The 22,468-nt window shown below is 38.6% G+C and overlaps 1 protein-coding gene across 1 annotated transcript in view; it reads left to right on the forward strand.

Moving 5' to 3' along the window:
* Window positions 1–10,690: 10,690 nt before the first annotated feature.
* Window positions 10,691–22,468, forward strand: part of LOC127419596 (adenylate cyclase type 6-like) — an 81,187-nt gene continuing 69,409 nt past the window's right edge. Inside the window, exons 1-3 of the mRNA XM_051661113.1 lie at window positions 10,691–10,851; window positions 13,560–13,766; window positions 14,883–15,771. Coding sequence (XP_051517073.1) covers window positions 14,884–15,771 — 888 coding nt within the window. The 5' untranslated portion in view covers window positions 10,691–10,851; window positions 13,560–13,766; window position 14,883. The remainder of the gene's footprint in view (window positions 10,852–13,559; window positions 13,767–14,882; window positions 15,772–22,468) is intronic.

The raw sequence follows: 22,468 nt of genomic DNA on the forward strand, positions 1-22,468 counted from the left end.
GAATTGTTGGAATTCCTGAGCATGAGGAGGGCAGAGATATGGTGAAATTCCTAGAGAAGCTTTTCCCGAGTCTGCACGACATAACAGGCCACAAGCTGGAAATCGAGCGAGCGCACAGAGTCCCGGCTCGCAGATCTGCTGAGGGAGACAGACCTCGATCGATTCTGGCCAAATTTTTGAAATCATCCAATAAAGATCTTGTGTTGCGCCAGGCGAGGAGCAAAGGAAAGCTTTCTTGGAAGAATTACAATATTTTCTTGTTCCCGGACTTTGCGAACTCGACAAGAGAGAAACGCGATAATTTAAGGAATGCAAGAAACTCTTACATCAGCGGAAGATCACTCTGATGTTTCCAGCCACACTAAAAATAAACACCAAGGACGGCAGCAAAGTATTTACATGTCCCAATCAGGAAATGTCTTTTATTGAAACAATGGGTGAGTAACCACTGGGTGTTTTTCTTGTGAGTGGACTGACTCACTGTACGTACTCAGGCTTTCGGAGGAAGCTGGGCACCATTTTTGTTTCCTTTTGCATTGGCTCCGCCGAGTGCGCGGGGTTAATGCGCATGTTTTTCTTTTTTCTGTTTGTTTTGTTTGGGGGGAAGTTCGGGGTTTTATTGTTGCATTAATGTTGAAATGTGGTCTTCATAATTGTATTTTTGGCACCTCCCTGGTTTCTTATTGAACAAGAAGTTCTTGCCCCTATTTCGCCATTGCAAAGCCTTTCGATCAAACTAACCGGAGAAGTTAAGTCACACCCCGTTATTTTGCATTTGCTTGTGGTTTGGACTAAAGTGTCCAGAGTGTTTAACTCAGACATTTATTTAAATGTTGCCTCAAGCATATGGCTGAACCCTAAATTACATATTAATAAGTCCCCTTTCTGCTTGTCAGAGTGGATTGGGAGGGGGGTTACTACACTCGGTGACCTATATGAGAGTGGAGTGCTGAGATCTTTTGATAATTTGGTTCAACATTTTAAGATACCTAGATCCTAGTTCTTTAGGTTTTTACAGCTGCGCAACCTGCTCTGTACTGTTTTTGGGAGTGGTGTACACCCCCTAAAGTGGCAGATACTTTGGAAATGGTGATTACTGCGTATGGGAAAGGTCATGAAGCTTTTGTGTATTACTCCCTGTCAGAGTCTGGGGGATGGAGCTTCATCTTCTCTCAAGAGATTATGGGAGAAAGATTTAAACTTGGTATTGGAGGAGGGAGTGTGTGCTAGGATCCTAAAAAGCATCAGGTCTGCATCTAGAGATGCAAGGATCCGTCTGATGCAATGTAAGATTTTGCATCGGTTCTACTGGACCCCCTCTAGATTGTATAGGCTTGGTCTTAAAGACTCACCCACCTGCTGGCGATGCCAGTCAGAAGACGGGGACACAACCCCTGTTTTTTGGGGCTGAATTAAGATTCAGGAATTTTGGTTGAGGATCCAGTGTTTTGTGTGTGACGTACTGGACACTCAGTTTTCATTTTGCCCCAGACTTTGTATTTTGGGTGATGGAGGGGTCCTGAATATAGGAGATAAATATATGAAAAGCTGGGTCCTAACCAGCGTGATGATTGGCAAACAGCTAATCCTTTGGGGTTGGAAGTCAACTGATGCACCCTCATTTCGTGAGTGGTGCACCAAGTTGGGTAAAGTGGCAGCTTTCGAGGAGATGACTTACAGATGGCTGGGGAACCTGTCGAATTATGGCAGAAATTGGGGCAGTCATTTGTCTCATTTGGAGAGGTCCTAGTGTGGGGCAGTGGAGGGAGACAATTTGTTTTCTTTTTTTTTTTCTATATGTTGAACTTTGTCTTTTTTTATGTACTTATGTATTTCTATTTGTGTGTCTGTTTATATGGGGGGTTATAAAGAGTTATAAGTTGATTCCTAATGCATAATTTTGTGGATGAATTTTATTTTGGAATAAAAAATATTTGTAATAAAAGATAAATTAATTTTTTTTTAAAAAATATTGGTTTTTTATCCACAAAATGTGATTGCAACTTTAATGATTCACAGGTGGATGCCAATGGTAAAGTAATTGTGTCCTTGTTAGGGCAATTTCTTTCATCGGTGTAACCTGGCAGCTTCCGCAGCACAGGGGTTGAATACTTCTGCAAGATATTTCAGTTTACACACACATATATATATATATATATATTTCCCAACATAAAAACCAATGTCACCTTACAATAATGGATTTTGAGTTCCAGTGTTTTAAAATAAAATATCAAACAGAATGAAATTTCAATGCACCATTTGTAATTCAGTAATATGAAATAATTGGTCAGGGGTCTGAATACATTTGCAAGGCACTGTATATATATATATATATATATATATATATATATATATATATATATATATATACACATACATATGTTTTTTCCTCACTAGCGTCAATAACCAGGGCTGTAATGAAGGCCAAAACAAAACTCTGTTCTCTACATTGCTTGTGCTTTTCAAAGACAGGCTTCATGAAACTTGTGTGTGAAGAACGAAACAAAGGCCTATCACAATTTTATTGTTCATGAAACCTGTATTCAAAGAGGAAGTTGTAAAGAGTTCATGCTGATCACATATTTATTGATTACAAAGAATTTTTACATGTCTGAATCATCTCATTATTTACTACAGTAAATCTAAGTAAGGATGAAGCAATTGTAAAATGTACAACGTGTACTGTTTTTTTATTTATTTTTTGCCTGAATGTAACAAACCCTAGATGGCAGTAATAGGCAACAAAAGGCTTTGTCTGTTTCAATTTATAAATATTAAAACAAGAAGTTCAAATAAAACATACTGCAAAAAAATCATGATAATTGTACTTCTTCAGTTGGTAAAAAAAAAAAAAAAAAAATTATGCCATCTGAGTGTAACGATGCTGGAAACAGGCAGACGAAGAGATGGTGAAGTGATGAACCCAAGTGCAGTTTATTTCCAAACGTGAGATCCAAAAACCCTGACTACTAACGTGAACAAAACAAAAATGAACGACTAGACTAAAGACTTGACATAAACAAAACATGACTTGACTTAAACTTAACTTGGCTTGACTTCAAGATACAACAAAGTTACATACAAAATACCTGACACTAGACAACGGCAAACATAAGGGCTTAAATACAAGCACATGGGTAACAGGTAAACAAGACAAACAATCACAAGACTAAACTATAAACAAGATAACAAGACTAAATTAACTTAAACCAATGAAAAGACAAGACTAATAACAAAGTAATCAAACAATGAACCAAAGAAAACAAAGACATATGAACGGGAAACACATGACAAGATCACATGAGGGAACAGGAAATCACATGACAGGAACTAAACTTGAAAATAAGACATGAAAACAAGAACAAAACACCTAAACATGACATATCCCCCCCTCTAGAGGTGGCTCCTGACACCCCAAAACATAATAAAGTTAATTAGGGAGCTGGGGGGGGGGGGGGGGGGTGCTTGAGACGTGAGCGAGTGGCCTGGTGAGACAGGGCGTGGGGCATGGGAACAGGACAAAGCCAATGGAAAGTGGGGCCCTGAGAGGCTTGAGGGGTGGAGCCGATGGGGATGAGGACCAAGGCGGAGCTGCAGGGATAGAGGTCCCTGGTGGAGCAGAGGTGGGTCTGGGCTGTGGAGCAGAGGCGGGCCTGGGCCTTGGAGCAGAGGCTTGGCTCTGGCGTGGCCTGGAGCTGACTCTGCCGCGGCCTGGAGCCGACTCTGCCGCGGCTGTGGCCTGGCCTGGAGCCGACTCTGCCGCGGCTGTGGCCTGGCCTGGAGCCGACTCTGCCGCGGCTGTGGCATGGCGTGGAACTCGGGCTTGGCGGCCATGATCTGGAGCAAAGTCGTGGAAGGTGGAGCCATGGGAGGCTCAAGGGACAAATCCGTGGCAGGCAGAGCTGTGGTAGGCTCGAGACTAAGATTCCTGGATGACTGGGAAAAGACCTCAGTGGTCGTGAACATGAGCCGAGTCTTGGGAGCGACCTCAGTGTTAATAGGCATAGACAGCGACTTGGAAACGACCTCCGTGGTCGTGTACATGGGCAGAGACTCGGAAACGACCTCCATGGTCGTGTACATGGGTAGAGACTCGGAAACAACCTCCGTGGTCGTGAACACGGGTAGAGACTCGGAAACAGAAGCCCTTCTCCTCCTCCTCCGGGAGGCCGAGGCTGTCAACGCAGGCTCTGGGACGGACGAGGCTTCCAGGTTGTTGGCCGTGGCAGGTGTGGGTGTTGGCTCGTTGGCCGTCTCCCCTACGGTGACTGGTGAAACACCCATCAGTAGGGCAAGGTCGATATACCGAGCAAGGCCGTCGGCACAACGATCGTCAGGCATCAAAGAGGAAATCAGCTCATTAAGCCCAAAACGGAAACAGTCGTTGAGGGCCACCTCATTAAAATCCACCCTGCAGGCCAGAGCGCAGAATTCCTCCACATACTCCTCCAGGGGATGACTCCCCTGGCGTAGACGAAGGAGCTGAAATACTGGGTTCATTATGGGCGGTCAGGTATTCTGTAACGATGCTGGAAACAGGCAGACGAAGAGACGATGGTGAAGTGATGAACCCAAGTGCAGTTTATTTCCAAACGTGAGATCCAAAAATCCTGACTACTAACGTGAATAAAACATGAACGACACGACACGACACGACACGACACGACACGACACGACACGACACGACACGACTTGACTTGACTTGACTTGACTTGACTTGACTTGAAGATACAACAAAGTTACATACACAATACCGGACACTAGACAATGGCAAACATAAGGGCTTAAATACAAGGACATGGGTAACAGGTAAACAAGACAAACAATCACAAGACTAAACTATAAACAAGATAACAAGACTAAATTAACTTAAACCAATGAAAAGACAAGATTAATAACAAAGTAATCAAACATTGAACCAATGAAAACAAGACACATGAACAGGGGAAACACATGACAAGCTCACATGAGAGAACAGGAAATCACATGACATGACAGGAACAGGAACTAAACTTGAAAATAAAAGACATGAAGACAAGAACAAAACACATAAACATGACACTGAGCTTCTTTCAGAAATAGTTTTCTGTTGTTGTTGTTACCCTCAGAGAATCATTGTACTTATTTCATTGGTTCTTATTTGCACCTAATCTTATCTTATTAGTGTTTAAAAAAACAGACTGCACTTTCAGGAATTCAGGTCACCTCATCTAATTGTGCTCATTATTGTTTAGCACTCATAACTACTGTAGACAATTGCCTTTCATGTGGTGCATTTTTCAGAAGGAAGATTAATGATGAGTGTGTTGGAGGATGTCATCACAGCATAACATACTGTATAAAAATTATTAGAAAAGAGGAATCATCTGTTAAAGACAAATGGGTGAGGAGGTACAGAAGGAGACAGGATGTGTAGTGTTTGTCGGGCAAATCCATTAAATGCCTATTTGACTAGCAACATTAGGGCAAAAGAGGCAAAAGAATGAGAAAAAAGAAAAGATTTGGATAGATTGTTATGAGGCCAGTGAAGATATTGGTTTGCCATGGGTGGAACCTGTTGGAAGACAAGTGTAGTTTTGCTTCTGACCCCCCATTCCATGCTTTGCTTGGGGTTGTTGAAGGTTTAGGACAGGAAATTAAAGCTCTTCAGACCACAGTGCAGAGTCGTCAGTCTGCAGTCTGCACAGAAGGTTACAGAAGGTAATCTCCTGCAGGGAGGAGTAAGGGGACGGTGGGGGCTAGTTTAGTAGGGCACAGTAAAATGTTGTGTGCTGAGAATGTAGACACTAGAAACTACTAGAAAATAGACACTTAAAAAGATACTTTTATGTGAAACTATAGGGGTTGTGAAGGCCATATCCCAGCCCATGTAACTCAAAGTTCAGATCTTAAAATGGCTCCCTCTTATAGAAAAAGTGGGATAGGGGTTTATTTGAATGTTAAAGTATGTGTAAGTGGCAGTTATGGATTTGGGTGGGAGTGTATTTAGTGTGTTTATTTAAAGTGACACTCAAAACATGGTGGGGAATACTGTTGGGAATGTTTTGTGTTTTGATGATTTATTATTTTACATATTGTGGACTTTTAGACACTTTGGATTTATACACTGTCTATGTCTATTTTATTTACACTCACTGAGCAGTCTATTAGGAACACTTGCACACCTACTTATTCATGCAATTATCTAATCAGCCAGTCATGTGGCAACAGTTACAGTAAACGTTCACATCAACAATCAGAATGTGGGAAAAATGTGATCTCAGTGATTTGGACCGTGGCATGATTGTTGGTGCCAGACGGGCTGGTTTGAGTATTTCTGTAACTGCTGATCTCCTGGGATTTCCACGCACATCAGTCTCTCAAGTTTACTCAGAATGGTGCTAAAAACACAAAACATCCAGTGAGCAGCGGTTCTATGGACAGAAACAACTTGTTAATGAGAGAGGTCAACAGAGAATGCCCAGACTGGTTTGAGCTGATAGAAAGGCTACGGTAAATCAGATAATCGCGCTGTACAACTGCAGTGAGCAGAATAGCATCTCATAATGCACAACACAACGAACGTTGAGGCAGGAGGGATACAACAGCAGGAGACCACATCAGACACATTATTAAGACCATAGTGTTCCTAATAAAGTGCTCAATTAGTTTTTTTTATCAATGAGTTTATTTTGTACAGTGTTGTTCCTATTCATAGGAATTGCACAGAAGGTTTTTTTATATCTCCAACTTGTGTGTGTTTATGGTAACCATACCCTCTTACAAAGGTGGTTGCCGTTGACATTGTGAAACTCAGTTTTTTTAATGTCTCTCACAGGGTAGTGTTCAGGGTTTTTATCACAGTGTTTTTCAACACCTCTTAAATTAGAAAGTTTCGGTCAGCCCACAGTTTGCTTCAAAGCATGAAGGTCATTCAATCTGTGCAATTTTCTGTTCAACCAGGAAAAAGATGGGCTTAAGTTTGCCCATAGTCTGTTTACTGTAAGAGCCTGTTTCAAATAAATCAATTTATGTTTGTAAAATTAAACAATTGTTAACTTGAAAGTAGGATGATCTGTGAAATCTGGCTATAGGGAAAACAGACACAAACCACAGAGAAAACTAGTCAAAGCTCTGACAAACTGCTCTCAAAGGTTATGTGTTCTGTTGTAAGCAGAACAAATAAAGCTGTATTTGCATATAGTGGGTCCACCACACACACACACACACACACACGCAGTATTGGGCAAGCTACTCAAAAAATGTAGCTAGCTAAGCTACCAACTACTCAACAGAAAAATTTGTTAAGCTAAGCTAAAAGCTCCACTTCAGAGAAAGTAGCAAGTTACACTACAAGCTATATGCCAAAAGTAGCTTGCTACATTTAAGCTAAAAATTCTACATTTTTTTCCAAACGCAGATGCACAGAGAATACTGTCATAGACAAAGCATCTAAAAGATGTATTTGCATGACGTTTATCAAAGCCATGGTACAGTATATTACAGTTTAGTGCAATACAGTATACAAGTATACAATAGGTGCGATATGTATGTGCATGTAAAAGAAAAAATACAAAAAAACATGTAAATTCATATTTAGACATGCTATCTATAAAACCCATGTGTTCAACATGAAAAATCACTTTTTACATTTTATTTTTCATATTTATACTACTACCTCTACAAACACGTGTTCAATATGAAAATTCACTATTTTACATTTTATTTTTTATATTTATACTACTACCTCTACAAACTCATACCCATTTAAACATAATTTCATTTGCACATTTCTGTATAAAATCTCTGCATACATACAATATACTATTCATCTTATTCTGTAATTCTGTGTCTAGCTGTTGTATCTCTGTATGTACTGGAAGCTTTTGATAAGAGACCAAATTCCATGTGTGTACGTGTGTGTGCGTGTGTGTTGTGTGTGAGTGTGTGTGTGTGTCTGTGTGTGTGTGTGTGTGTGTGTGTCTGTGTGTGTGTGTGTGTGTGTGTGTGTGTGAGAGAGAGAGAGAGAGAGAGAGAGAGAGAGAGAGAGAGAGAAGAGAGAGAGAGAACACACATCTGGGCAATAACAATGTGATGGGATCAGATGGTAATATCATAGTACTTTGATATTCAATTACCATATTTATGTAACATTCTGTAGTTGCAAGGTGCTTCAAAGTACTTCAAAGAATACCATGTTACTACCATGGTCATTTGATATATGATTACTATATTCATATACTATTGTATATACATGGTGCTTCAAGGTAATAAAAAAAAATACCATGGTACTTCGCTATATTACCACATTCATATACCATTGTATTAACATGGTGCTCCCAGGTAATGGGACAAAACATGTCCAAAAAACATGGTAATGTCATGGTACTTTTTTAAGTGTTTTCCTGTAGGCTAATTAGTGTTTTGATACTGTTTTGGTTGGAACATTTCTATACCTGCAGAAGTCGTTTACAAGCTGCACACGTATTGAAATTATTAAAGACTTTCTTCATCACTGGCAAACGATAGGATGTATTTGCAGGTTTGGTTTCCATTGATTGACTGTAGATCCACTGCAACCAGCATTATCTGTATTTGCCATGTTAAAAATATTTCATGAGCTTGTTGACAAGTGAGAGTGCACGCAAAATGATTCAGCAGCGCAAGCGCAAACGCAAGCTTTCTGAGTCATTCAGATTGAATCGCGAACCGATTCAGACTGCTTTCCTATCACGTGTGACCAATTCATTGTAAAGAACCAACTCAAATGAGCGATTCATTTGTGATCGGACATCTTTAGTTTCTGATGCAAATCTGCCATTAGTAAACACCGGGTACAAGGCGTGATGTAGCGGTGTAGCTTTTGCCAGCTCTACTCCGCTACCTTGTTAAAAAATATAGCTTCGCCACTAAAACGCTACTTGATTTAAAAACTAAATAAGCAACTGTCTCGCTACTCAGAAATGTAGTTAAGCTAATTCGCCATCACTACACACACACACACACACACACACACACACACACACACACACACATTGTTTTTGGTAAGCCTCACAATGTAACTCCAAAAACCAAAACAAGACGAAAACATTGTCCAGATCTAAAACCACTTTAAAAGGTAGTGAAGCCACAAACCTGTTAGTAATGTGCTGTCATGTAATTATTCTAATGAAAAACACGTTTACACAACACAGAACTATTTAAAGCTCTTTAATATTGGAGGGGCCAATATTCTCTGCATTTTACATGCCGTTCCCTTCAACGTATACATACACAAACACACGTTTATTTCACGGTTAGTGAGGACATCTGGTTTTCATACAGAGGTAATCTGTATATGGTATCTGCTGTATTCTAACCCTACCCCTTAACACACCCAGAATTGTTCATGTCAGTAGATTTATGAACTTTTAACTAGTGGGGTTCAGTGTTGGGTGTAATCTGATTACAAAGTATTTAGTTACTGTAATCTAATTGCTTTTACGAAAATGATTGAGGAAATGTAGAAATATAAATATTTTTCATTTGCTGAGTAAATAAACAAAAACTTTTCTGTGAAAATTATTTTAGGAAATAATTTAAAAGAAAAGTAATAAGGACTGTGATAACCTTTTCAAATAAGTAATCAGTAAAGTAATCTGATTACAATTTCAGAGAAGTAATTTGCAGTCTATTTTTGCTTTTGGTAAATTACCCAACACTGCTGAAAAACACTTCAAATGTCCTCACTAGAAAATGTGTTTCACTCTCTAATTGTCATGAAGCCTGTAATGAAAATTTCCTGGTCCTATTTTAATCCAAATCAAAAGAAACAAATGAGATATTATATTTTGCATGCAGAAAAAAGCCTATTTTTAGGGTCATTAAGAAAGTTTTTACATTGTGACATTATTTTCATGATAATTACGCACATTTTACATCCCAATTCTCATTACCGCAATGTGAAAAAAATTATATATTATTTACATTGTAAAAAATAATTTATACATCATAGTATTACATCCTTGGTAGGCTACTGACTTTTATTTTAGCTGATTTTTACTATAAAATTACTGTACAACAGCATACTATTACATATATTACTGTAATAGTAAAAAGTGAGTATGTTACGGTAGTGAGAATCATTATTGAAAAAATGGGAATAGTAAAAGTAAAACGTCTGGACGCATTACGAAATAAGAATCATTGTTGAAAACAATGGAAAAAGTAAAACCCGGACATTTTAGTTTAACTTTTCTCATCGTTTTCAACAATGATTCTTATTTTGTAATGCGTCCAGATGTTTTACTTTACACATTACGATAATTATAATAATCAATGAAAACAATGGAAATCATAAAAGTAAAACATCCGGAGGTGTTACGGTAATGAAAATCATTACTGAAAATAATGTTAATAGTAAAAGTAAAATTTCCGGATGCTTTAGGTTAATGAGAATCATAATTGGAAACAATGGGAATTGTAAAAGTAAAACATGCGTAAGTGTCCTGAAAATAATGTCACATTTCAAAAAGCCCTAAATGTAAGTTTTGTGCAAAATCTAATTTCATATTTTTGTATGAAATTTTGTATGCCGTTTTCAAAAAATTGGCCCTCACTAGGTATAGCCAAACCCGTGTACACACACACACACACACACACACACACACACCGGTTCCACCTCTAGGGGGACTCCCCACTTCAGTGAGTTGTAGCAGCGTGTGAAGGGAGCATGAAGACGAACGTGTCTGTATCGCCAAGCGTGTGCAAGAATGTAACCATCGCCCAGTCACTTGCTGTACACACGCGCTGCCGGACAAGGGACAGTTTCACTCCGCGCTTTTGCCAATAAGACACGAAGCGCATTTCGCTGCTGATTCATGGGGGGTTTTGGTGAGTGCTGGTTGCCCTATGGATGTGCTTTCGCTTACTCTTGAAACGTGTGCTTGCTGTTTTACAGTGTGTTGAAGGGCTTGTTAGCAACAGCAGCAGCATATACGAATCTCAGCCAACATGTTAGAGTTGCATCGGTCATTCAGTCTTTAAAATTACGCTGATGAAGACAAAAAGCTGTAGAACAAGCACTTGAACATAGAAAATGTAGCTGCATTTGGTCTCTCAGGATGAATCGCTTCTCGATCAGGTATGAGCTTGTATTCAGCAACTGTAACCCCACTGCAAGTGGCTCTAAAGTGTAATGCAATAGAAACTAGCCAGGTTTGGATTTATGGTGTTTACTTGTTTAACAACAATGCAACATTGAGATTTGACCTCTCTAAAACTCTCTAAAATGTCATTGCACTGGACAGGTCTTTGGGTGTTATGCCAGTGGACCCTTAAATGTTCTCACTCAGGTTGTTGTCTTTGACACAGGAAACTTAGGTTACTATTTTCACAATACTGGTGTCCTATGTGTTATTCTGTGCATTTTTCGTGGATGCCATTTGAAGTGTCTAACTTATAGGATCTTTGCATTAGATGTCCTGTCATGTAGGTATTGCTTCTCATTTTAATAGCATTACTGCAACAAAGTTAAAGGTTTAACGTTCATATAATCTATTATGTTCCCTTACATTTTTCAATCACAAACAAGCTGTGATGACACTTACCCAGAAAAAAAAAACCTCAGTAAAGTTCTCACTCTCTGCATGAGAAGTGATTTTCAAAAAATAAATAAAATAAAATAATAATATATATATATTTTTTTTGGATGTACAGTATTTTACTTCTGCTGCCTAAAGTTTGATACCTTTGAATTGAAACTTATTTTATCGCCGTGTATATACATTGTAAGTGCAATGTATGACTGAATTTAAAGATTGAAAATCTATATAAAGTGTTATGAATATTATTTCCTTTAAGTATTTAGTTGGAAATTGAGTTTTTTTTTTTTTTTTAACTAATATAATTATTATTATTATTATTATTCAATTAATTATAGGTACGACTTAGGGTACCACTTATACATTTGCTTAACAAACACATTATTTCTGACAGCTAAAAGAATTAATTTACCATCTAAAGGTGAAAACATATTTTTATTACTTTTATGTGCTCTTATTAGAAGTACAGTGGGTTAGTATCATTTTTTTCAAGTTTTTCCCAACCCTGTGATGGTGACTTCTTGTGTTAAATTTAATATTATGCTCAAGTCTTTTTTACTGTAAACATTTTAATGGTGCTTTTACTGTTGGTACATTTGTTTGTTTCTTATTCCAAAAACATTGCAGGTAGATTTGTTGTACTCTGTGAGTTATGGAGAAATTTACAATGGCCCCTGGTCTCCCATACTGAATGAATGGTTCAATCTTCCTGCCAAGTTAAATTAGTGCTTGCAATATAATGTAAAGCCACAATGTCATTAGAGTGGGATTCATGGAGAAAAAATACCCAAGTGTCCCACAGACCACTATTACTTTATTTAGGTAGCTGTGCTTGATTTTGATCAGTAATGCACATGTTGTTGTCAACTGTTGTCATTGTGGTAAAATCAGTGATTTATAGCCGAATTGGAGTTGGTTACATCTTATTTCATTTCCAGACAGTAAGTCATTAAAAAAATCGTTTGAAGTTGCTAATGCCCCTGACATAAGGAAAAGTGGTGACTCATCTGAGTAAATGTGGGGAAGCATGCACAATTTAATCTGAATTACGGACTGTTGATTTATGATGGCACACAGGCATTAAGTCCTTTGTTGTCAGACAGCAAGCTAAAAACTGGCTTGTGTTTACATTTTGGGGAAAATCTCCATCTTTAAAAGCACTGTTTTTGTGGTTAGCTCTTTGCAAGTCAGATCCGAGTCAGTTGGACAGAGACGGTTTAACCCGATTCTCTTCAAACGTTTGTATTCGTGCTGTTTTTCTCTCACACATATGTCAAGAGCACACTTTCTTCTGGCAAATCTAATCATAGCAGAGTATTCCTGCTCTTATTTCATTTTCAGCTCTTTTCTTTCTTTAACAAGAATTGACAGTTTTTAAAGGTGAAATGTAATTTTTGTCTAACTAGCATCACCAAACAACATGGCAAAAATTATGACTGTTTTCAAACAGCTTTCCCAACACTCCTCCCATCTGTGACTGGTCAGAAAATAATGGTCCCGCCCCAAATTCACTTCCTTGGTTGAGCCAGTGTTGCTATGTCATGTTGGTCAGAATGCTCAAACTTTTCAAAGCACCACACTGTTTTCACTTTTTGGGGAAATCAACCTGTGAATGGCAAACGTATTAAGCTGTGAGAGGAGGACATATTTTAATATTGAAAAATTACACGCACTCCAAGTAGATCTAAGATTTTAGGCACAAAATGAACAGAAAAAAGGGAAGGGCAAAGTACAAAAACTAGCAGAATAGCTGGTTCATTATTGCTTTAATTCAGGTTAATATTTAATATTGACTTACTTAAATTTGTTACTTACCTAATGTAAAATATACTGTACATGAATAAACACTTCATAGAAGTTCAGCAACAGCTGTTAGTGAAAGTTATTTGCAGTAATCAGACACTGATAATCTCAGCGAGGTTTGTCATGTGGTTTTTTTCTTCTTCATTTTCACGCTCCACTCATGCTCCATGTGCTTTATTTGTTTTGTACAAACAGACTCGGGTGGTTGGGAGATGCAGAGGTCTTGACGCTGTACAAGAATTTTCTATTGACCCTGTGCTTTAAGTGGGTGTCCCGGAACTCAGAGACAAACCCTGTGAATGTGTTCAGAAGAAAGCTGGTAATATTATCTCTCTATATTAGAGTAAATGCAGTGCCTTGCTAAAGAGAGCAGTGTCGCCACACAAAGGGGAAGCCACACAGGTAAGCTGACCTCACCAAACAGCTTGGCAACAATTACTCTATAAATATGTTAGTCGCTTGGATTATACAATTACATCCGCTCCTGGAATGTTGTGTTATGAGGAAAATACCTAGTTTTGATTTTATTTCTATTGTATTTTCAATATGTCTTTTCAATTTAGTTGTTAAGTCGTTTGTTTTCATTTTAGGATTGTTACTTTCAGTTTAGATTTAGTTTTTTTAGTGTTTTCTAGTTTCAGTTTAGTTGTAGTTTTTTAGTGTAGTTAGTTTTTATTTTACTTTTACAATTTTGGGCTGTTGATTTCAGTGTTATAATTGATACCATGTGAATAGGTGCAATGCTGTTAAATTTTGCAGGGCCGTCTAGTGTTAGCCTATTGTTATCTAATTTTAGAATATACTTTAAGTTATATACTAGTTAACAAGTTAGTCTATTTCATTTTTGGTCATTTTTATTTTATTTTAGTAAGGTTTGGAGTCATGGAAATATATTGTTTAGTGTCTGTTTTATTTTTCCAATTTTGTTAGATTGTATTTCAGTTAGTTTGTTCATTATAACTAGATAGGTAAAGTTTGCCAAGACAAATTTTGATGTTGGCTTGAACATCAAAGCCTTGTCTGAAAGTTTAAACTTGCTTTAAAAGATTGACAGTTTTACAAGTCCTACAGTCAGAAAGACAGACAGAAAGAACGTCTGATACATCGATAGATAGACAGAAAGGTAGTTAGATTGAAAGAAAGAGAAAGAGAGAGTAGCACTTAAAGCAAATTAACGGCCTTTTGTGTGTTTGTTTGCAATTAAATTTTTTGACAGTTGAATTGTCTTGGCTCGTTTGAACATTCCCTTAGTCTAAGACTATGGGATTTTTCAGCGTTTTGATTGTCCGCTGTGTGAAAACCTTATCTCCGACCAGTTAGAAAGGATATAGCACACTAGATCTGAACAGTCTGAAGGTCTGTGCCAAGTTTGGTGGATGTAGCTTGAACTCTCTATGAGCTACAGTTGATTATTTTCGTCTTTGTTTAGGGATTTAAAAAAAGACCTGAACCATATCTGTAGAATAACATTATGTTGGCTAATAATACTGAACTGTATTGTGTCCTTTTTTACTCTAGGATGTCTTGGGTCAACGGCTTTAAATCTGCAAGAGTGGAACACCAGAAGACAGCATGGGGTGAACGCAATGGCAGGAAGTCGAGGCGCAAGAGGGACTCGTCACTGTGCAACCCACGCTACATGAGCTGTCTTCGGGACACAGAGGCCATAGAGTCTCCATCACAACACTACTCTCGTGCAGCAGGGGGCGCCACTAGCAGCAACTTCAGCACACGCTGTGTCTGGCAGGAAGACCACTATGGCAGAAAGGGCGATGTGGGGCTGAGAGCTGTGGACCTGGCCTTTGAAGATGTTGAATTGAAGCAAACAAAAGATGGAGAGGACCAGGATGATGGTGGAGAAGAGAGGAAGGGTCCCAGTATGAATTTTTTGGCTTGCTTGATACGTTTGGCTCACATCTTTGAGTCTAAGAAGTTCCAATCGGCCAAGCTTGAGCGATTATATCAGCGATACTTCTTCAGGCTAAACCAGAGCTCTCTTACAATGCTGATGGGAGTGCTGGTTGTGGTTTGTGGGGTCATGATGGCTTTCCACTGCATCCAAGGTCCACCTGACATTGCATACGCCTCTGTGCTCTCTGTAGCCATGGGCCTGTTCTTGGCCTTGATGGTGTTGTGTAACAGAAATGGCTTCCACCAGGAATATATGTGGATAGTGAGCTACCTGGTAATGGGGGTGTTAGTGGTGGTGCAGGTGTTTGGAGTGTTGATGGTGGCTCCCCGCAGTGCATCTGAAGGGATCTGGTGGACAGTATTCTTTATCTACATCATCTACACATTGTTGCCTGTGCGTATGAGAGCGGCTGTGATTACCGGGGCTGTGCTCTCCACAATTCATATTATTACAGCATGGAGACTTAACCTTGATGACAGCTTCCTCTGGAAACAGGTATGTATGTACACATCATTTTCAACATTTTAAAGCTTGAGTGTGTAATTTTATTATGATAAAACACTTTATTCTATACAGCTTAATATGCTGAGACAACTGTAAGTAAACCATTCATAGGTTGATTCCCTCTAAAATAGAAATCACTGTGACTCTGTGGTGCTATCAAAATATTGCTATGTTTGACAAAGCAACATTGGCTCAACAAATAGTGTGAATCTGTGGTGGGGCTAACTTTTTGGCCAACCAATGGCAGATGGGGGAAATGTTTGGGAAAACCTAATTATTTTTGCAATTCCAAATAGTGGCACAGAAATTGCACACTTCAGCTTTAAACAATTAATCTATACTGGAAAACGCACAGAATTTGCAAATAATTTTTTGGTTCTATTAGCACTAACTCTTTTGAAATGAAAGAAACTTAAAGAGGCCCTATTATGCTTTTGGGGATTTTACCTTTCCTTTAGTGTGTAACAGCTCTTTGTGCATGTAAAAGGTCGGCAGAGTTATAAAGCACAAAGTCCATATAAAAGGGAGTTATTCCCTCCCACAGACAACACTGCTCAAGAACTACAAGAAACGGGCTGTTTGTAGTCCAGCCATTTCTTTCGTAAAGTATCTACATCACTATGTAACACATTTGCATAATGCCCGCCTAAGGGCTACTTTGGCCCACCCTCAAACAAACGTAGTTATAGCTGAGGCCAGGACGAGTTGGGTTAGTGTTGTCGCCATGTCGAGAAGATGCTGTTTTCTTCACTGCAAAAGCAAAACCTCTTTGTTTGGACTTCCAAAAGCAGACGTATTAAAGAATCAGTTGTTAAACTTTATTTTAATTATTTAGCAGTACAACCACAACCAATGCTGGATTTTCAAGTCAGTTACCCCTGAAAGATGGTGCAGGTCCCAATTTGTTGGGACAATCTGGCGCTTCAGGATCACAACCTGTAAGTAGGCTTGATTATTTGTGGATTTATCTGCTACAGAGAGTTCAAATGCGGAGTTTTGTGTTGTAGCTATGGTGTACACCCAGTGCACAGCTGTAGGCCTCTGCTAACCTGATAGCTGATGTTACTGTGTTGAAATAGTTTTGCTAATCAGCTGCGGGCCCACTTTTACCTACAGTTGTGTAGAATTATGCAGTTTTTGTGTCATTCTTACTATCATGAATAGTGATCAAATGTGGAAATTGATTTATATTTACAAATGGTAATTTTACGTCTGCATTCCACGATAGTGCTCGGCTAACTTGCTTTGTAACGTTATTGTTTTGGTAAGGATTTACTATTCAGTTGTGGGCCGGCTTTTACCTAAAACTGTGTAACAAAGTGGTCGATCACAAGAGTCTTATATAATTTTATAATTACAAGCTATAATGTTACGGCCGCATTCGGTAGTCCACGGCTATCTTGCTCACTAACTGGGAGTAAGCTTCTGTTCTCCATTCATATCTCAGGCGAAAAAGGTTTGGCTACACCCATTCCAGCAAAAGATGACTAACTTAGATGCACTACATGTCTTACTTGAAGCTTTTATAGGTTCATAATTATCAACAGTGTACTTGTAAGAAAGCTGCAAAATTAAAACTTACCACTGTGAAACATCCTGCTCAAGTCATGCTTGCGAAGGTGATTCAGGTCGATCAGCTTTTTCTTCCAAACTTTCATTAATTCTTTCATTATCGGACTCGGGCTCGAACTGGTACGGCAAAAACCGACGGCACTGTTACCATAGAAACAATAGTGTTTACAGCTGCTCAGGAAGACTCGGGAGTTGAAACTCAGTTATGGTAAGGGGGCGTTACATTTCCGACACACGCTCTACGTGGTTGACCAATCACAACAGACTAGGCCAGCTGACCAATCAGAGCAGACTGGGCTTTTGGGAAAGTGGGGGCTTTAAAGAGACAGGAGGTGAATCAGAGCATTTCGGCCAGAGTATGAAGAACGGGGAAAAGAAATGTACAATTAATGTTTTTTGAACATTAAAGCATTTAAACCTATTCTAGTAGACCCCAAAATAAAATTATGAACCTGTAAATTAGCATATTATGGGCTCTTTAAAACATTGCACACTGTTATTTATACCACAAGGTCACAGTTGTATCTTATCACAGTGATGAATGAATACATGCCAAGGAATTGATCAGTTGAAGCCAGAATCTGTTTTGGAGTCTGAGAGTTCTGTAAATAATTATTTTTTTTTAAAAGCTTTGATTATTTCAGTACCTTTAAAGGCCTGCCAGGCAAGACAGTTTCAGTTAGGCCTTTTGGATCATGGTTTCCAAAATTCTCTCGCCTTGTAAATTTTGAACGTGTTTTGTCCTTCATGGCCTTGAACTTGCTTTACTGTTCGGAAACGAATGCAAAATTTAACATGCAATCTTTCCATGCCTTCATCTTCTATAAAATATCTCTTGTGAGTCAGCCTCATCCTAAATGTGAACTAATCTGACATTGTCCAGGTTATTGCTGGTTGAATGAGCTTGTGCTTTCATGTTGTTTGCTCCTTGGACAGCTGGGCTGTGGGCTCTCCACTTGGCACTCAGCATGATAGAAATGGATTGGAGTAATGGCTGCTTATTGACTGAGGCCATGCCCTGGAGCATGTACTTGTAGATTCTCGTCATAGACATTTGGGATTGGTTCCAGCCCTGTGGGCAATCAATGCAGGACAAAACTCCATTGGTTGTGTGGCTGATTATTGCCTTATATAAATGCTCTCTGGAAAGCACGGGGCAAGCAATGTATGCTGCCCATATTTGTTTCACGATCTTTCAAACTCTAATTCTAAACTGTATTGATGAGAAAAGTTATGGTTCAGGGTGGAACTCTGAATGATTTGAAGTTTGAGGTCACTGGATTGCAAACAGTGGCGTAACTACAGGCAGTACAATGTGTTCAGTTGCACTGGTGCCTGAAAAAAAAAAACTACCAAACAACCAACCAAAAGTGAAAGTTGGAAACAACTGTGGGCCAGACGGGTGATGAAAACGACAGAGGGGGACCCCACCCCCCAGAAGACAAACATGCCCTAGGGGGACATTGGGTTTAGTTTGCATTGGCTTTAACATTTCTGCTTGATATTGGACCAGTAGCTCTCTTGTACATCATTAACTTGTAAACGTCACTGGCTAAAAATATTTAAAAAAATCTAAATCTGTTAATATAGCTAAACTCGAATATACAACAAGACTTAATATTAGTAAACAGCTGGACAGCAGTAAATGGTTCAGTCCTACCTTGGCTGAAAGCTGTCAAATTTTTAAATTTTTTTCGACAGAAGCAAAACCACATTGTCCGGTTTTAGAGAGGATTTCATTGGGGTGATGATGTTTCCAGCCACACTGAACAAAAGTTCAGTCAATGAAATTACTGACAAAATATACAAGGTGTTTTTTTTATTCCGATAACAAAGACTAATAAACGTATTTAGCATTAACAATCGGCAACACAGTAACTAAGGATCCAATACTTGACTATACTCATATACTATTATTTCTATTTATTTCAGACTTTCGCAAGGTCTTATAAGATAATACATACATTTACATGCATATCACCACCGGTGGCACTCCACCACTGGGGTAGGGCAGTTGTCACAGTGATTCTAGCAACCCTAAATGCATATAAAATATAAATATAAAAGTCCATATCAATGAAAATCCTTAGATCTCACTTTCACTTGTGTTCATTTAGTGAAAAAAGTCTTCATTACTTTTAACTAGATTTTTATTCAATGCTTTAAAAATATTGAATCTACTTGGCTACAGTGGCCGTTTTGGATAGAATGATGGTTCCTCTGATTAAAAAAAAAAGAACAAACTTTTGAGCCATTTCAGAGCAAAAAAAATAATTATCGAGATATATATTGAATATCGTCAATATGCTGAAAAATATCGAGAGAGAATTTTTGTAGCCGTATTGCCCAGCCCTACATGAAATATAATTTTTTTTGTTCAAACATACCATCAGATGGTAACTGTTGCAGAAATCTACCTCTGTTCAGTCTTTTTTTGTATACACATTAATCTTGGGATCGATGCCTTTATCACGCATTAATAATTGGAAGATTTTCCCGATGATAAGCGATATATACTAATATCGATTCTTTTTTTCAGATATAAATAGGACTGCTCATTGCACAATAGTCTTATTCTCTTCAGACATATTTCTCAACACAACTTTGGTAAACTGTGAGTGGCAGGGTAAATTAAAGGGGGTTGCACACCAGACGCGTCTGGCAGACGACATGGCGCATTCTAAAATTCGAAACAATTATTTATTTTCTACAAAGGTACACATACACTGCCAACGTTCAGCATCAACATTCTGAAGTGGTGCGTTAAGTCGCATAGTTTTCCATTAAATTCGACCCAAATCAATATCAAAGGACAACGATTATTTACTCTAGTATAACTGAATGATATATTGTGTATATGTATCTTTCATAGAGCCTACACAATGTATTTTCAGTAACAAGTATGTCTTTTTGTGGTTTGACAGCTTGAATGAAAGACCTATTCAATGCTACATACAGAGAAATTGAATAATAAACATCACACAGTTACACCAGTTTCACTAACCTCATCAACGTCACTTTAAATGCTTCTAATTTAAATGTCGGCTAATTTTAATATATCGATGCCTCAAAAATATACCGATAAAATAACGTGCCGATCAATAAATGATATGTTGATATTTTATGACATCCCTAATGCACATACAGTATATAGTGTAACGTGTCATCCAACTGAATTGCCAAACCCAGCACCTACAAGTTATTTTGTTTTCTTTCCTTAGAAAATAAACTGAATGTGTTAACATGTTAACTACAAAAAGCATGAGATTAATCATGAACCATTTACATTTAATAATTGAATCTATTGAGTATTGACATTCTAGTTTGATTACATCAGTTGCCCGCAGCTGTAATTTTGTTGCCTGAGGTATTGATTTAGTAATATCAATGTCATATTTCGGTATCTATCCAACCTTTGTCGACACATAGAGAACATGAGGGTCAGGTGCCTAAGCTAGCATTCTATAGCCTGATCCATAATTTGGTGAATATAAAGCCCTATTCACATGGTCAGTGATTTTGTCACTGGATGCGACAGGAGACCATTCATTTTCAATGAGAGCTAGCGACTTCCGGCGACACGAGCGTCAGCGATCAAGAGACGTGACAAAGTTGAGAAAAGTTTAACTTTATGCAAATTCAGAGCGATATAACGCATGATTGCTAATGAGAGAAGAAAGTGGAGCACACGTCATCTGTCTCTTATGAGATAATGGAGCTGAGTGCAGGAAAGACAGAGTTGTTGTTTTCATCGATTTCACTGTTCTACAGTTGAAGTCAGAAGTTTACATACACCTTAGCCAAATACATTTAAACTCAGTTTTTCACAATTCCCGACATTTAATCATAGAAAGCATTCCCTGTCTTAGGTTAGTTAGGGTCACTACTTTATTTTAAGAATGTGAAATGTCAGAATAATAATAGAAAGAATTATCTATTTAAGCTTTTCTTTCTTTCATCACATTCCCAGTGGGTCAGAAGTTTACATACACTTTGTTAGTATTTGGTAGCATTGCCTTTAAATTTTTTAGCTTGGGTCAAACGTTTTGGGTAGCGTTCCACAAGCTTCTTACAATAAGTTGCTGGAATTTTGGCCCATTCCTCCAGACAGAACTGGTGTAACTGAGTCAGGTTTGAAGGTCTCCTTGCTAGCACACGCTTTTTCAGTTTTGCCCAGAACTTTTATATCGGATTGAGGTCAGGGCTTTGTGATGGCCACTCCAATACCTTGACTTTGTTGTCCTTAAGCAATTTTGCCACAACATTGGAGGCATGCTTGTGGTCATTATCCATTTGCGACCGAGCTTTAACTTCATGGCTGATGTCTTGAGATGTTGCTTCAATATATCCACATCATTTTCCTTTCACATGATGCCATCTATTTTGTGAAGTGCACCAGTCCCTCCTGCAGCAAAGCACACCCACAACATGATGCTGCCACTCCCATGCTTCAACGTTGGGATTGTGTTCTTCGGCTTCCAAGCCTCACCCTTTTTCTTCCAAACATAACGATGGTCATTATGGACAAACAGTAACATTTTTGTTTCATCAGTCCTGAGGACATTTCTCCAAAAAGTAAGATCTTTGTCCCCATGTGCACTTACAAACTGTAGTCTGGCTTCTTTATGGATGTTTTGGAGCAGTGGCTTCTTCCTTGCTGAGCAGCCTTTCAGGTTATGTCGATATAGGAATCGTTTTACTGTGGATATAGATACTTGTCTACCTGTTTCCTCCAGCATCTACACAAGGGCTTTTGCTGTTGTTCTGGGATTGATTTGCACTTTTCGCACCAAACTACATTCATCTCTAGGAGACAGAATGCGTCTACTTCCTGAGTGGTATGATGGCTGTGTGGTCCCATGGTGTTTATACTTGCGTACTGTTGTTTGTACAGATGAACGTGGTACCTTCAGGCATTTGGAAATTGCTCCCAAGGATGAACCTGACTTATGGAGGTCCAAAATTTTTTTTCTGAGGTCAAGCAAAGAGGCACTGAGTTTGAAGGTAAGCCTTAAAATACATCCACAGGTACACCTATAATTGATTCCAATTAGCCTACCAGAAGCTAATAGTCAAATTGCCTAAAGGCTTGACATCATTTTCTGGAATTTTCCAA

The sequence above is a fragment of the Myxocyprinus asiaticus genome, chromosome 29 (genome assembly GCF_019703515.2).
Source record: "Myxocyprinus asiaticus isolate MX2 ecotype Aquarium Trade chromosome 29, UBuf_Myxa_2, whole genome shotgun sequence".
Classification (NCBI taxonomy): Eukaryota; Metazoa; Chordata; class Actinopteri; order Cypriniformes; family Catostomidae; genus Myxocyprinus; species Myxocyprinus asiaticus.